Source organism: Megalobrama amblycephala, linkage group LG3 (assembly GCF_018812025.1).
Source record: "Megalobrama amblycephala isolate DHTTF-2021 linkage group LG3, ASM1881202v1, whole genome shotgun sequence".
Classification (NCBI taxonomy): Eukaryota; Metazoa; Chordata; class Actinopteri; order Cypriniformes; family Xenocyprididae; genus Megalobrama; species Megalobrama amblycephala.
The window spans coordinates 30,601,337-30,616,056 of NC_063046.1; the positions used below are offsets into that span (position 1 = coordinate 30,601,337).

At 37.2% G+C, this 14,720-nt stretch overlaps 1 protein-coding gene across 1 annotated transcript in view; it reads right to left on the reverse strand.

The window, feature by feature from the left end:
- cgnl1 (cingulin-like 1) overlaps positions 1 to 14,720 on the reverse strand; it is a 37,565-nt gene that overhangs the window by 12,409 nt on the left and 10,436 nt on the right. Inside the window, exons 9-12 of the mRNA XM_048185061.1 lie at positions 2,577 to 2,783; positions 2,181 to 2,285; positions 1,052 to 1,204; positions 665 to 835 (exon numbers count right to left, since the gene is read on the reverse strand). Of these exons, the coding sequence (XP_048041018.1) occupies positions 665 to 835; positions 1,052 to 1,204; positions 2,181 to 2,285; positions 2,577 to 2,783 (636 nt within the window). The remainder of the gene's footprint in view (positions 1 to 664; positions 836 to 1,051; positions 1,205 to 2,180; positions 2,286 to 2,576; positions 2,784 to 14,720) is intronic.

A 14,720-nucleotide genomic window follows, 5' to 3' on the forward strand; every position in this document is an offset into this window, starting at 1 on the left:
TTTGGACATTATGTTTTTGTAGCACTTTCCTCCTACATATATGGCAATAAAGCTCTTTTTCTTTCTTTCTTTCTTTCTTTCTTTTTCTGATATTCTGAGTAACAAAGGACCATGGTATTACCTAATATCATCAACAATAACACCGCGACAGTACTGTTTTTAAGGGATTATGTCAACCAAGGACTTTAACGATAACTATAACGACAACTATAAATTTTTTTTATAATTATTCTGATTCTATAAGAAGAGGGAAGTCCACATCAAAACTATAACGTTAATGACACGGAGGTAAAATTTCATTGGAATCACTTTCAGAACTATTTTTTCCAGCTGATAAATGCTAAAAACATTGACAGCCAATTAGAATCCACAGATTTTAAAGAGATTGAGCTTTTAAAGTGGCAGACGATATAACTGGAGTGCACACTTATAAAAAACAAAATCGTCCATTAGTGTGGACACTAGTTATGGTTATGGTTATCGCTCTTGGTCTGAACGGGTCTTGATAAAGCAGTTGTAGCACAGACCAGCTGGTTTAGTCCAGTTGAGTTTGTGAACTTGTGCATTTCAGGATTTAGAAATGATCTGCTTAGTTTTTTAGACTTGGCTTCAGGTTGATGGTTTTTGCTGAACTTTGTTGATATAACCGCTCTCCCCCACCCACCTCCTCCTGAAGGGTCTTGGCAGTAAGACGGGATTTCTCCAGCTCCAGTCCTCCCTCTCTCAGCTGTTTCTGCAGCTCCGCCATCTCCCTCCGGTTCTTCTCCTTATACATGTCTATCTGCTCCTGCAGCTCCTGAGTTGAGCTCTGAGATGCCTCCACTATCTCATTCATCTACACAGACAGAGAGAGATATTGAAAAACTAGTAGGACAGAGGAAAACAAAATTTTCAATTCCTCAAAAATGTATCGGCTGCAGCTCAGGTGTCTGTGATACAAATCACACACACAAAAAAAAACTAAAAACTATTGAATTCAAAAGAAAGCATGTACTGAAAGCAGGATTAAAAAAAAGCATATTATCATTCAGGGTTAACTCCATTCTCTCACCTCCCGTTGGAGTTTCTCCACAGTTCGGTCCAGCAGCCTCCTCTCATCTTCAATCTCATTCTTGGTGTTTTTAAACTGCTCTTTCTGACTTTTCTCCTCCTTTAGTCGGTCCTGCAGCTCATGGTGCTCTTGAGTCATTTTGGTTAAGTTTCTCTATGGATGGCAAAGTATCAATTAACAAAGTAAAACATGACTTCCCTTTGCCCAATTATTAAAAAACAGTAATGCTACTCTGATTGTCACGTTGATGAAAAGATAAGTTTTAACACTGTGTGACCAAAATGAAACAACATATACATTTCTGAAGCAGTAAAAATGACATTATTTAGAAATATTATTATTATTTCACCTCTAATTCAGACTTATACACTACTTTTAAAAAGTTTGGGGTTGGAAAGATCATGAAAGATATTAATATTTTTATTCTGCAAGAAAAAAAAAAGATCAAAACTGTATCAGTAGAACTTTTATATTGTTACAAAAATAAATTTCCGTTTCAAATACATGCTGTTCTTTTGAACTTTCTATTCATTAAAAAAACATCACATTTTCCACAAAATAATATAATAATAATAATAATAATGTTACTTGAGGAAAATTTGTCATAATATAATATAATATAATATAATATAATATAATATAATATAATATAATATAATATAATATAATATAATATAATATAATATAATATAATATAATATAAAATAGAAAACAGTTATTTTAAACTGTAATATTTCACAATTTCTTTAATCAAATAAATTCATCCTTGGTAAGTATATGAGCTGAACAAAGGTGCAACACTCACTCTTCAAAGTTCAAGCTTTATTAATTAAAACAACATCATGTTGTTTTAATTAATAAAGCTTGAACTTTGAAGAGTGAGTGTTGCACCTTAGTTCAGCTCATATGCGTTTTGATTTTTGGTTGCACCTCCTCTTCTGTTGGTAGAGCACCTCTTTATAACATTTGTTACATATCCTTGGTAATTATAAAAGACATTTAAAAAAATCTTACAGACCCCAAACTTTTGAACGGTAGTGTGCATAAAGCAACAAATTCATAATAACTCAACCGAACGTGATTCTTGCAATCTCAGCTCCTGCTCAGAGCTGGGCTTCCCGGGTCTCACCTGCACATCCTCTAGGCGAGTGGTAAGCGCGTGGTTTGCACGGGTCATTTCCTCTTCCTGTTCCCTGACCTCAGCGAGAGACTCCTCCAACTGCCTTTTCTCTTTCTAGTTACAAACAAACACATTACAGATGTTTTACTTCTCTGTGTCTGCTTTTCTAGACACAGATTAAAGCTTTTAGTCCTCAGACTAAAGGGGAAGAGTTAATGGGGAATCAGTGCTGATGGAATTCCAGACAGGACAATCTTAATCTTTATCTGTGGAAACGGCCTCGGGTTGATTTAACCATTAGAATGTAAATATACTAATACCAATATAAAACTAATCGATATAAATGTGTATAAATATAAGTGTGCTTCTTTTACACACTCAAACTAAAGGGAGGACTGAAAGTACCTCCAGACGGCCAGCTCGCTCCCCCAGCCTGCTCTCCTGCAGCTTGGCTTCATCGATGATGCGGTTGAGTTTGGCCACTTCGTTCTCCAGTTCATGTGCCCTCTTGCGGAGTCTCTCGACCTCCTGAGACAGTCGGCCTGCCTGGCCTTCGGATACCTTCTTTGCTGCCTCCACTTCCTCCTTCTCCTTATTGGCTGTGACATTGTTCTAGAGAGAGAGCACAAACAAAGATGGTGTTACATATATGTATATTACGCACAATAATTTTGAAAATCTACATAGTTTCATTCAGTCTCCAAAATTAACACCAAATACAAGTAAAATTGGTTTTGCAGTTGTCCAATAACTTTTTTAGAAACTGCAACACAACATGGTTAACACTGGACTGTAAGAACAGTAACCTGATATAAGCAAGCAAGGTGAATGATTCAAAGTTTCACAAACTGTATACTTAAGAAAATAATATAATATTATATTGAAGGTTTATCTAAGCTTTCTTTTCTCTAGAACTTCCAGTAGCGACACGTACACTACCGTTCAAAAGTTTGGGGTTGGTAACATTTTTTGATGTTTTTGATAGAAGTCTCTTATGCTCACCAAGGCTGCATTTATTTAATGAAAAATACAGTTAAAACAGTAATACTGTGAAATATTATTAAACTTAGACTATCAGTTTTCTATTTTGATAGGATTTTAAATTGTAATTTATTCCTGTGATGGTAAAGCTGAATTTTCAGGATCATTTCTCCAGTCTTCAGTGTCACATGATCCTTCAGAAATCATTCTAATATGTTGATTTGCTGCTCAAGATACGTATTAATCTTAAACTTATTATTAATCTTATTATCATCAATGTCAAATACGTTTGTGCTGCTTAATATTTTTGTGAAAATCGAGGTCTGTTTTTTTCTGGATACTTCAATAAATACAAAGTTAAAAAACAGCATTTGAAATAGAAATCTTACGTAACATTATAAATGTCTTTAAAGCCACTTTTGATTAATTAAATGGATCCTTGCTGAATAAAATTATTAATTTCTTATTAAAAACAAAAACAAAAAAACAGCCCAAACATTTCAATGGTAGTACATGTGTAAAATTCCTGCATTAAAGGGATAGTTCACCCAAAAATGAAAATTTGATGTTTATCTGCTTACCCCCAGGGCATCCAAGATGTAGGTGACTTTGTTTCTTCAGTAGAACACAAATGATGATTTTTAACTCCAACCGTTGCCGTCTGTCAGTCTTATAATGCGAGTGAATGGTAACACAATTTATAAGAGTCAAAAAAACATGCACAGACAAATCCAAATTAAACCCTGCGGCTCGTGACGACACATTGATGTCCTAAGACATGAAACGATCGGTTTGTGCGAGAAACTGAACAGTATTTATATAATTTTTATATCATTCAATGGCAGTGATGTCTCGCGCATATACTTCAATAAGTGCTAGACATCACTTCCGCTGTCAGAGTGCGATCAGACCTCACTAAGCGAGTGCTGAACGCAGTTGGACATAGTGGTGTTTTAGAGGTAAAAAAATGATATAAATACTGTTCGTTTTCTCGCACAAACCGATCGTTTCGTGTCTTAGGACATCAATGTGTCGTCACGAGTCGCAGGGTTTAATTTGGATTTGTCTGTGCATGTTTTTTTGACTCTTACAAATTGTGTTACCATTTACTCGCATTATAAGACTGACAGACGGCAACGGTTGGAGTTAAAAATCATCATTTGTGTTCTACTGAAGAAACAAAGTCACCTACATCTTGGATGCCCTGGGGGTAAGCAGATAAACATCAAATTTTCATTTTTGGGTGAACTATCCCTTTAAGTCACCAGAATGAAATATGAGGAAGAAAAAACAAAAAACAAGCTTGCCACAATGCTGCCAGCAACACAATCACCTGCATTGTTTGTCACAAATATGCAAAACAAAACAAAAAAATAAAAACAAAAAAAAATAAAAATAATAATATATATATATATATATATATATATATATATATATATATATATATATATAAAATAAAGCAAAATAAAGCTTCATTAGCCAGTTATAGATGATTGTCAGTTTAGCTACCATTGAATTTATACAATTTTAGAAGCTGGTTAAAAGTGACATATTAGACTGTAGTACAGGAGCTGCAGTACACATCAAGTCAATGAACTCCGCCAACTGAATGTGTCTAATGGAAAAGTGAGTGTTGGGCAACAGGCCTCTGACCTCTGACACCCTCTTAAATGATGTGGGCCAATACAAATGCAGTGAATCACAGGCAACAGAGGTGAGGTTAAACTGAATGACCCTGTACAATTTTTTTAGCGTCATCCATTCAGAATCAGCTAAGCACATCTCTCTCAGTTTCTCAATGACTCAGCCTGACACATATACAGTTTCCTGATTCCTTAAGCCTTTTGACGAGTTACGGGTTCAGCAGCCGTCTCCGAACGTGAATGAATTCCTTAATTAGGCTGTGCTCTGTTGGTGGCTGCTGCTTTGTCTGGTTTGAGCTTTTGCTCGGCCGGTATTACAGAGCACTCGGCGTTCTTCTCCGCCAAGTTTGATGAATGAACGAGACTGTCCTGTAGAGCTGCCTGTATGTGTAAATGCATTGTGCCATTTTAAACTCATTCTGCAATTTAGACACCCATGGACAAAGACACCTAAAACAACACATACAGAACTCCTTGTGAGGTTTTCAGCTAACAAACCGAGACAGCTGTCATGCAACGAAGGATCAACATATCCTGTTGATGACAGCTCAAAGATTAAACACAACACGGATGGTTCCAGAACTGGATGAGCAGGTAGATCATTTGCCATGCATGAGAGAATGTCATCCAACTGGTTTAACCATCCACCGTGAGCAACTGTGGAAAAAGACAATACTCCAATTATAGCTGAACAAAAAGCCAAGTCCTAGTCAGTGTTATTTCACTATTCCTGAGATTTTTCCTGAGATTATTATATATATATATATATATATATATATATATATATATATATATATATATTTTTTTTTTTTTTAATTAAATTTTTATTTAGTTCTTATTAATGTTTTCCATTTTAATTTTAATTAAAGTTTTAGTAATTTTGTTGTGTTTTTGTCATTTTTAGCTTTTTTAAATGTCTATATACATTTATTATTCATTTTTAGTATATATTATTTTATTACATTTATTTTATTTCAATAAATGTTTTTATATGGTTTTAGTTAACTATAACAAAATTTGTTCTGTCTGATAAATGTTACTTGTAGTACAACATTTTATTTCCTACAAATTTCTAATGTGCTTTTTAAAATTCACACAGGTAAATGCTTTATCACGATTATTTTTATCATGCAACAGGTAAGAGACACACTTCAGACAGTGTCTAAAATACCTGTGCCCTAATGGAGTGGAACTACAACTGAAAACCCTGTGATTGGTGAACATCCGGACGACAAAAAAGCTCTTTGTGTGTGTGCGTGTGTGTTAACAAATTCATTCCAAGCCTAACACAGGAACTCATAACACAGTGACTCATTAGCAGGGTGGATTTATGTCAGTTCTGCTTGCAGTTCAAAGTCCTGAAGCCCCTCTAAGAATCCTTCCCCCTCTCTTTCTCTGCTGCCCTCACTGGTCAGTAATTCTTAACTCATTAACTACGATACCTCCCAAAATAACCATGGCCACCCGCCCCAAAACAAATCCAAATGTCTGTTACGCCACACCACCACCCCTAAACTACAGAGGCCAGAAGGTGGTGCCTCGCTAATATGTACCTAGCGTAAGACAACATACTCTATGCTTGCAAAACTGCAGAAGATAACACAAACTGACAAAGTTTAGTAAGCAATGAACTTTTAAAATTGTAAATATTAACATTTTTATCTTCAGAAAAGCTGTGGCTCGACATGAGGTGGCTGTCATGATGTCTGTGTCCTTCAGAGAAGGTTACAACAGTTTAATTGTGGCAATATTCTCTTCCCTTTACTTGGAGTGAGACATTTTACTGCTGATAAGCTACAGGACACAGGAATGGTGCTGAGAAACTGTTGCATTGGGGAAACCGTTGAAACTCTTTTTTTTGTATTCACACGTTCCCTTTCCCTGCAAGCCCCAGTTCCCGCAGTCTGGGCTTTGAAGAGCAGAAAGAGAGAGAAATGAAAGGGCAGAGACGAGCAATGTTTGTTTCTTGACAGAGGCATTACAAAGACTCAGAAAGATTTGAGAAAGCAGTGTGCTCTGAATGGCGCTCCAGCTTGCTCGGGCTGTTTATGTATAGTTGGGCATTAACCAGCATTGTGAGAGTGTTTAAAAGCTCAAGAATAACAATGGCAGGAGAATCACAATCAGTTCATGAACTCCAAGCAAGGACACGGTGCGTCCTGAAGCTTTGCGGCCCTAAATCTTCACAGCCTAAACCATCAGTGAAACTAATAAACCTGCCTAAAGCCATCCTAAATTCACCATGATTTTCTCCTTCACATGCAGCACAGTACTTCCAAAGAGCTAAACCTCTCTAATCCACTTTCAAATCATTCAAGTTTACATGTCAATTTTATAATCTGGTGGGGTACAACATAATCTTAAAGCCATCCAAAATTTAATCGCAGGTCAACCGCAGCACCAATTGGACTTCCATCATCACACCATTTACAAATATAGCCTACTGCGATGCTCTGGAGGCAATATCATTTCTCAAATATTATATATTTCTTATGGAAGCTGAAATAATAAGTCAATGCTTTTGCGTTCTCTGACAATTTTTTTTTGCGTTCCCCTGAGAAACTTTGCGTTCGCTCGCAAAGAACACAAAAGATTTGCGAGTGAACGCAAAAGCATTGAAATCTATTTTTTCCTCCCATCGCAAATCCCATCTCCCTATCACAGTGTCCCTTTAGGGGCATATAATATATAATTTTTTATATTTATCTTTATATTAATATACATTAAAAAAAATTATAAATAGAAACATTTAAAAAGTTGCAAAAAAGGTCACAATATTTTTCCATTGACTAAGAATAATAATAATATTTAACTCTAACTTCGAAATTTTCACAAGACAAAAAACGTGTTATTTCCCCTTAAAACACATGACCATCATAAATGAATCAAATTAATGAATGTATCAAAATTGATCACTGATGATCACTGCACTGATACTTAACTGGTGCCTCAGCAGTGATTTCATCCACATTGTACTCAGAATGTGCAAAACCACAGGAAATCCTGCTTTCCTTTTTTCCAAAATTCAGCCCTGTTTTTACCTACCACAACCAAGTTTGGGTTTTCACTGTGAGAGCCAAGACCAATTAGTCATCTATTCCTATGGTCAACCTTTCAATGTGACCTCTGTTTACATGCCAGGCACTCTTTTTCTCAATAAAAGTGCTGTGACTCAACAGAAAGATAAGAATACACAACCACAGAAACATAAGCGACAGGTCATCCGAGGTACTTGAAACTTTATCAGCCAGGCACAAAGTGTTCAGCCTTTGAATACCACAGCAACACCAAAGACTCAAGCTTCACTCTGGCTCCAAACAACACCGGGTCTGTTTCTGCATCCTGGTGGTATACGTTACAATAGATTTGCTCCTAAACAAAGAGGCACATACACACGAATGTGCCGAAGCAGGACGAAATGCTAAGGACGGGCGAGAGGTGCTCAAGCTGGAAATGAAAAAGTGCTGCTTGAAAAGCACTGGCTTCTTTCCAGCTGCATAAGACGCCTGTAATAACCTCCTCTTGTCCTTCAGGGAGGGAGATAAGAAAACATACTGTATTCTTTGAATGTGGAGGGTGGCTCAAGTACACACAGATTTCAAAAGCAGAGAATGTAAGAAAGAGCAAATTAAATCTTGTGCATGACTTCTCCAAATTTTTGCACTTGTAGAGCCGTGCTTTGTTCGCAAAGGTTAAAACCGTGAAATGATTATGTGTTAGAAAAGTATGTGGCCCGGGATGCATTAGGACACATTACACTACAAATGTAATCATTTGAGTTTCTGGTGATCAGAGTGGCCAGATCCCAGAACTTTCTGGAATGTGTTCTACTGCCAAAACTGCTAAGGAGGCCATTGACAAAAGTTGTTGTATTCACAAATGGTGGGGAACAGCAACACAGCAGATTTCATATAACAATGCAAACATGGCGGATGTGGTATATCAGGATCATATCCCATGAGACTCATAGCAGAACCAGGGTATTTCATTCAGTTTCTATGTACTCTTCATGCATGTTACAATGTTCATTTGCTTATTGTAAGCTACCAAAAGTTTGGGGTCAGTTTTAAAGAAATTAATACTTTTATCAGCAAGGACAAATTAACTTGATCAAAAGTAACAGTAAAGACCTTTATAATGTTACAAAAGATTTCTCTTTTAAATAAATACTGTTCTTTTTCTTGCAATTCCTCAAAAATTGTGAATAAAAAGGAAACTGTATCACAGTTTCAACAAAAATAGCTGTACAACTGTATTCAATCATAATATTTAGGGACTACAGATGAAAATTAGCCTGTATGGCTAAATCTGCCACATTTACATGATGGACCCAGTGCTCATGACAATTAATGTGCATTGTTCCTTTTAAAGTAAAGAATAAGAAATGTTTCTTGAGCAGCAGATCAGCATATTAGAATGATTTTTGATGGATCATGTGACACTGAAGACTGGAGTAATTAGGGCTGCTCGATTATGGCAAAAATCATAATCACGGTTGTTTTGGTCAATATTGAAATCATGATTATTTAACTGGTGGGTGATATGCTCAAAGTCTTATTTCATGATATGAGTAATTTTAAATATCAGTGAAATTTCACAGTTGTCTTCTGTAACTGTTTTGAGGTCCGTTACTTACATTATTTAACCTAGTTTTAGTTTTCGCTGAAGTATCAACAGTCAGCAATACAATAAGAACAAAGAAACTAATTACAAACAAAACTGACAAATAAATACAACTGAACAAAAATACAAATTAAATAAACAGTGCTTTAGGTTTTTCAGGAAGATGTACTAACAGTGGTATTAAGATAATTAAATGACAACAGAAATTGAATAAAGTAATCACATGTAAAATAACACTGCTAAAATTAAATATAGAGTAATCCTTATTAAAAGTACAAAAGTTATTTATTCAAGAGCAGCGAGTGATTTTATCTTTGTCTTTTGTCGTCTGATTAACATTAATGATAGACTGCAGCAGATTTATTAGGCTGCTGTCACTTTAAGAGCTAAACAGATCCAGTATACTGTTACACATGCATTTTCTTTCTCAACTGTTTACATTCATTTAAGGCCCCGTTTACACTAATGCGTTTTCTTTTTAAAACACATAACTTATGCTACGATTACGCCTATCGTTTACACTACTCCAGCATTTTCGACCCTCGACAACAGAGACTTTCGAAAACGCTGCAGACCCTGTTTTAGTTTGAAAATGCCAGGGTTGCTTTTCAGTGTAATCGGACCAAAACGGACACTTTTAAAAATCACAGCGTGGCTGCCCACTGCTCTGTGTATCCTTGACGACCATGTAAACATAAACATGGAGACTGAACTGTAATCTTTGCTGGCTTTGTTGTCATTTTTAGCAGCCCTTGTGCAGTTAAAGGTGTTAAAGAGGATGTTTTGTTTTATTCATTTTTGCAATATTACTTGAAACTGTCTTTACTAACTGATAAAAGACTATTTTTTGGGTGCACTGAAAGGAATAATATTAATATACATCATCTGTGCATGAGGTAGGGCCTTAAAAACATCAGCCAATCGTTTACGCAATCATCGCGTAAACGATCGGCCCTCTGGCTTCTCAATCACTGCCGTGACGTTCCTTGTGAGAGACGAGCGAGACGTGCGCGGCTGCGCGCTCCAGTAACTTTCCACACTCCACAGGCGCCGCATACAATGTTTTTGTCAGGAGACAGGAGTAACAACTGCAGATTATGAGTTACCTGCGGTGAGTCCGACATAATGAATCCACTAACACGACACAGCGAATGCCGGTGGTAAACAAACACTCGTGTTCCAATACTTGTGCACGTGTTTTGGGAGGCGTTCCCTCGAAATGAGCTGTGAAGGGGGGGGGGGTTGTTCTTACACATGCGCTCATTTCAAAAACTCACTAACAGTCTTTGATTTCTCAGTCTACGAAAAGATCCTCTGTAGCACCTTTAAACTCTGCATTTTAAATACTGCAGCTACCTACATACACAAGAGGCAACTGTTAACACTTGTACGCGCATGCTTAGTGTGCATGAATGGTCGTGACATGCGTTTTCGGACGTGTAGTTTAGTTTCTGAAACGCTGTGCAAACACCAGTGTAGACGAGGATCGTTTTCCTTTTAAAACGCCATAATTAATTACAGAATTTTCATTTTTGGGTGAAGTAACCCTTTAAGTTTGGCTGGAGGAACGAAAGCACACCACTGTGAAGGAAAGGATGGGATGCGCAGGGAGGAATGCGGCAGCAGCACAATAATTGTTTTACCTAGATTATCTTGTTTTTTTTTCATAATCATTGCCAAAATCAAAATCGAGAAATCAATTTCGCACAGCCCTAGGAGAAATGATGCTGAAAATTCAGCTTTGCCATTACAAAAATAAATTACATTTTAAAATATATTAAAAATATCAAACAGATATTTTAAATTGTAAGAATTTTTCACAATATTACTGTTTTACCCTATTCTTGATCAAATAATTGCAGCCTTAGTGAGCATAAGATACTTCTATTAAAAACAATTAAAAACCCTACTGACCCTAAACTTTTGAATGGTAGTATAAATCAATAAAACAACTCCTTCACCATGTAACTGACACAGCAGCTGGTTGGGCAAATAACTTTCCCAGCCACCTCCTTAATAAAAACCAAATTCAAAACACACTTTATAAACACTTCAGACATACAGATGGTGTCATGAGACTGGGTGTGATTGTAACTTAAAGCGACTCATCAATTGTTTTCTACACACAAAGACACATACCACTACCTTCACTGAACATTACAGATATATCTGCCATCATGCTCCACTCTCTCCCATCTTTAAAACCACAGCCAAGAAGTTTGAACTCATTTGAAGCCCGGGCTAAATCCTTAGCTTTGTGCTTCTGTGTTTAATCCCATAAAGACTGGAGGTCTGAGGGTCAGACCCCCTCTGCTGAGCTCACGGTGGGGGGTTTGTAGGGTTTCAGGACGTTACACTTCTTGACTGCAGGGGACTTTGGCTCTGTGGGACAGTGAGAACAATGGCAGAAGAATCCAGGCCAGTGCTGGACTGAGCTCAGCCTGTAGTGAGGACCCGGCCATGGCCTAGTTACATGTGCGTCACGCATGAGGGCTGCTGTTTATATGTAGACTATGAACTGTCACAGTAATCGCTTATAATCATTGTCACTGTCCATCAAGACACTGAAATGCTGCCGACTGAGCTTGTTGTTATTAGGCTAAAGGGTGAGATGTAGACTAACGCAGATGCACATAATCTCTTTGAAGAACGTATTTGCTTTCATATGGCTGTTCTTCACTGTTTTTGTTCTTGTTACACTTCCCTCTGTCCCTCTATCTCATCCTCCACTTCCCCTTTCCCACTCAGGCATCCAGCTGAATCACCACAGAGCAGGCTGGAACAGTTTGCTATCATCACCTGAGGAAACACACCACGTCCTGTGAGACTGTCGGCTCCCCAAACAGCCCCAAGGAGACGGTTACCGCTCTGTATCAGCCACAGCCCACAAAACAAACAAATACAGCACAGTGATGGCGCTGCACTCAAATACACCAAAAGCTATACATCCTGATCCCAGCGACCGTTGCAAGATCTGTTTTGGATTTTCAGTAGTGGTTGACTGACAGGGGTTGCCCAATGAACAGCATCTCTATAACTATTTCTATTTCAAATAAATGCTGTTTTTTTTATTCATCATTTTATTTATCAAAGTATTCTGAAAAAAGAAAATCACCAAAAATATTAAGCAGCACAACTGATTTCCACATTAATAATAATAGGAAGGAAAATTTCTGAGGAGGAAATCAGCATATTAGAATGATTTCTAAAATCATTCTGCTGAAAATTCAGCTTTACCATTACATGAATTTATTAAAAATATAAAAAAACCAAAAAACAGTTATTCTAAATGGTAATCATATTTTTTTCTTTTTACAACATTACTGTTTTACATTATTTTTTGATCAAATAAATGCAACCTTAGTGAGAGACTTCTTTCAAAAACATAAAAAAACAGTGGTAAAAAACTACTACCTGCCATATTTTGATATAAGAAACATTTAAATGCACTTTAAAGTAAAAAAAAGTATAATTAATAAACTTATAATGGAAAAAAGCTTAATCATATCTAAAACAAAAGTTTGTTTTGGTCTGGTTTTTATGAAGGCGTTACGAATAAAGGCAAATTCACACTGCACCGACTGATGCCAACCAACACAGACAATCACCATATTACAGTATGTCACTTTGCAGATATTCCAAAACCAATCACCTGAAAAACAAGTGCCAACCAATGGCAAAACACTGATCTGACAAAACCTGATGAAGTGTCAGTTGCCGGTGGTCGGCGATTGTAGGTGCAGTGTGAATTGGCCTTAAGAAAACAGGAAAAGCTATTGGAGCAGGGAGAGAATCCATTCACAAGGACGCCAAACCGTTGAGAATCAGGAATCTCTTGCTGTGACCCACCACTCCCTTTCTGTCCCCCCTCCTGCTACTGGGGCAGAGCAATACCTTTATATGCAGCAGTAAAAGTGTACAAAAACAAACTCAGAGTTATATTGACCATCTACATTTTTACATCGCTGATAGCAAAAGCCTTATAGAAATATCCACACGAGGTGCACTGGGAAACCTAAGATCAGCAGTCTAAACTCTCATGCAAACTTTGTAGAATAAAAAAGGCAAACAAATCAAATTAACCTTTTGTACAGAGCTCCTCCCATTGTGTCATCTGTAAGACCCCTTGTCTGCACAGTGACCCACTTATTGGCCATGTGCAATTCCCCCAGCTATTTGCATATGAAACAATCCCATCATTCATTTTCAAAGAAAGAGAGAGAGACCAGCTAACCACCCCATCAGAGCCTCATTAGATTAGTGACGGCCTGCCACTGCAATTAAGCAGTGCTAAACTCCATTTAGCGCTTCACCCTTCAGTGTTCCTCCACATGGGGCCTTTCTATCAACACTAACTCCATAAAGAAGATGCGCACGATAACACTCCTTTAGCCTGGCAGCTTGGTCGCTCACTAAAACATCCAGAAAGCCAACATCTGTAATCGGCCTATTTCTCCACTTCTCAAATATCCAACAACAAAACCATCCATTATTCTTCTGACATCCGTTCGTGCAGCTATTTCAAAATAAGCACAATGAGTGCACAAACCAGGTTTACTGTGGCACCTGACCAAGATTAAACTCTTTGTCTGTTTACTATTTTAAAATGCATCTAAACTGAGACAACAATGGCCTCCTTTGGACAGGAAGTTTCTTTGTTGGAAAAAGGAAGTGAACTAAGAGGGTGGCTGAAGGAGTTCCACCTACTTGTGGACACCTATCTGCCCTCAGACTCGCTCTTTCACTCCTTCTCTTCCTGATTGTTCTGTTCTATTGAGCCCTTTCCCCTCATCTGAACAAAATCATCATGATCAACTACTTTAAAGGTGCCGTAGAACGCCTTTTTAAAAGATGTAATATAAGTCTAAGGTGTCCCCTGAATGTGTCTATGAAGTTTCAGCTCAAAATACCCCATAGATTTTTTTAAATTATTTTTATTAATTGCCTATTTTGGGGCATCATTAAATATGCGGCAATTCAGGCTGCAGCCCCTTTAAATGCTCACGCTCCCCACCCATGGAGCTCACGCTTGCCTTTACAGCATAAACAAAGTTCACACAGCTAATATAACCCTCAAAATTGATCTTTACAAAGTGTTCGTCATGCAGCATGTCTAATCGCGTAAGTATGGTATTTATTTGGATGTTTACATTTGATTCTGAATGAGTTTGATAGTGCTCCGTGGCTAAAGCTAACATTACACACTGTTGGAGAGATTTATAAAGAATGGAGTTGTGTTTATGAATTATACAGACTGCAAGTGTTTAAAAAATTAAAATAATGACAGTCTTGTCTCTGTGAA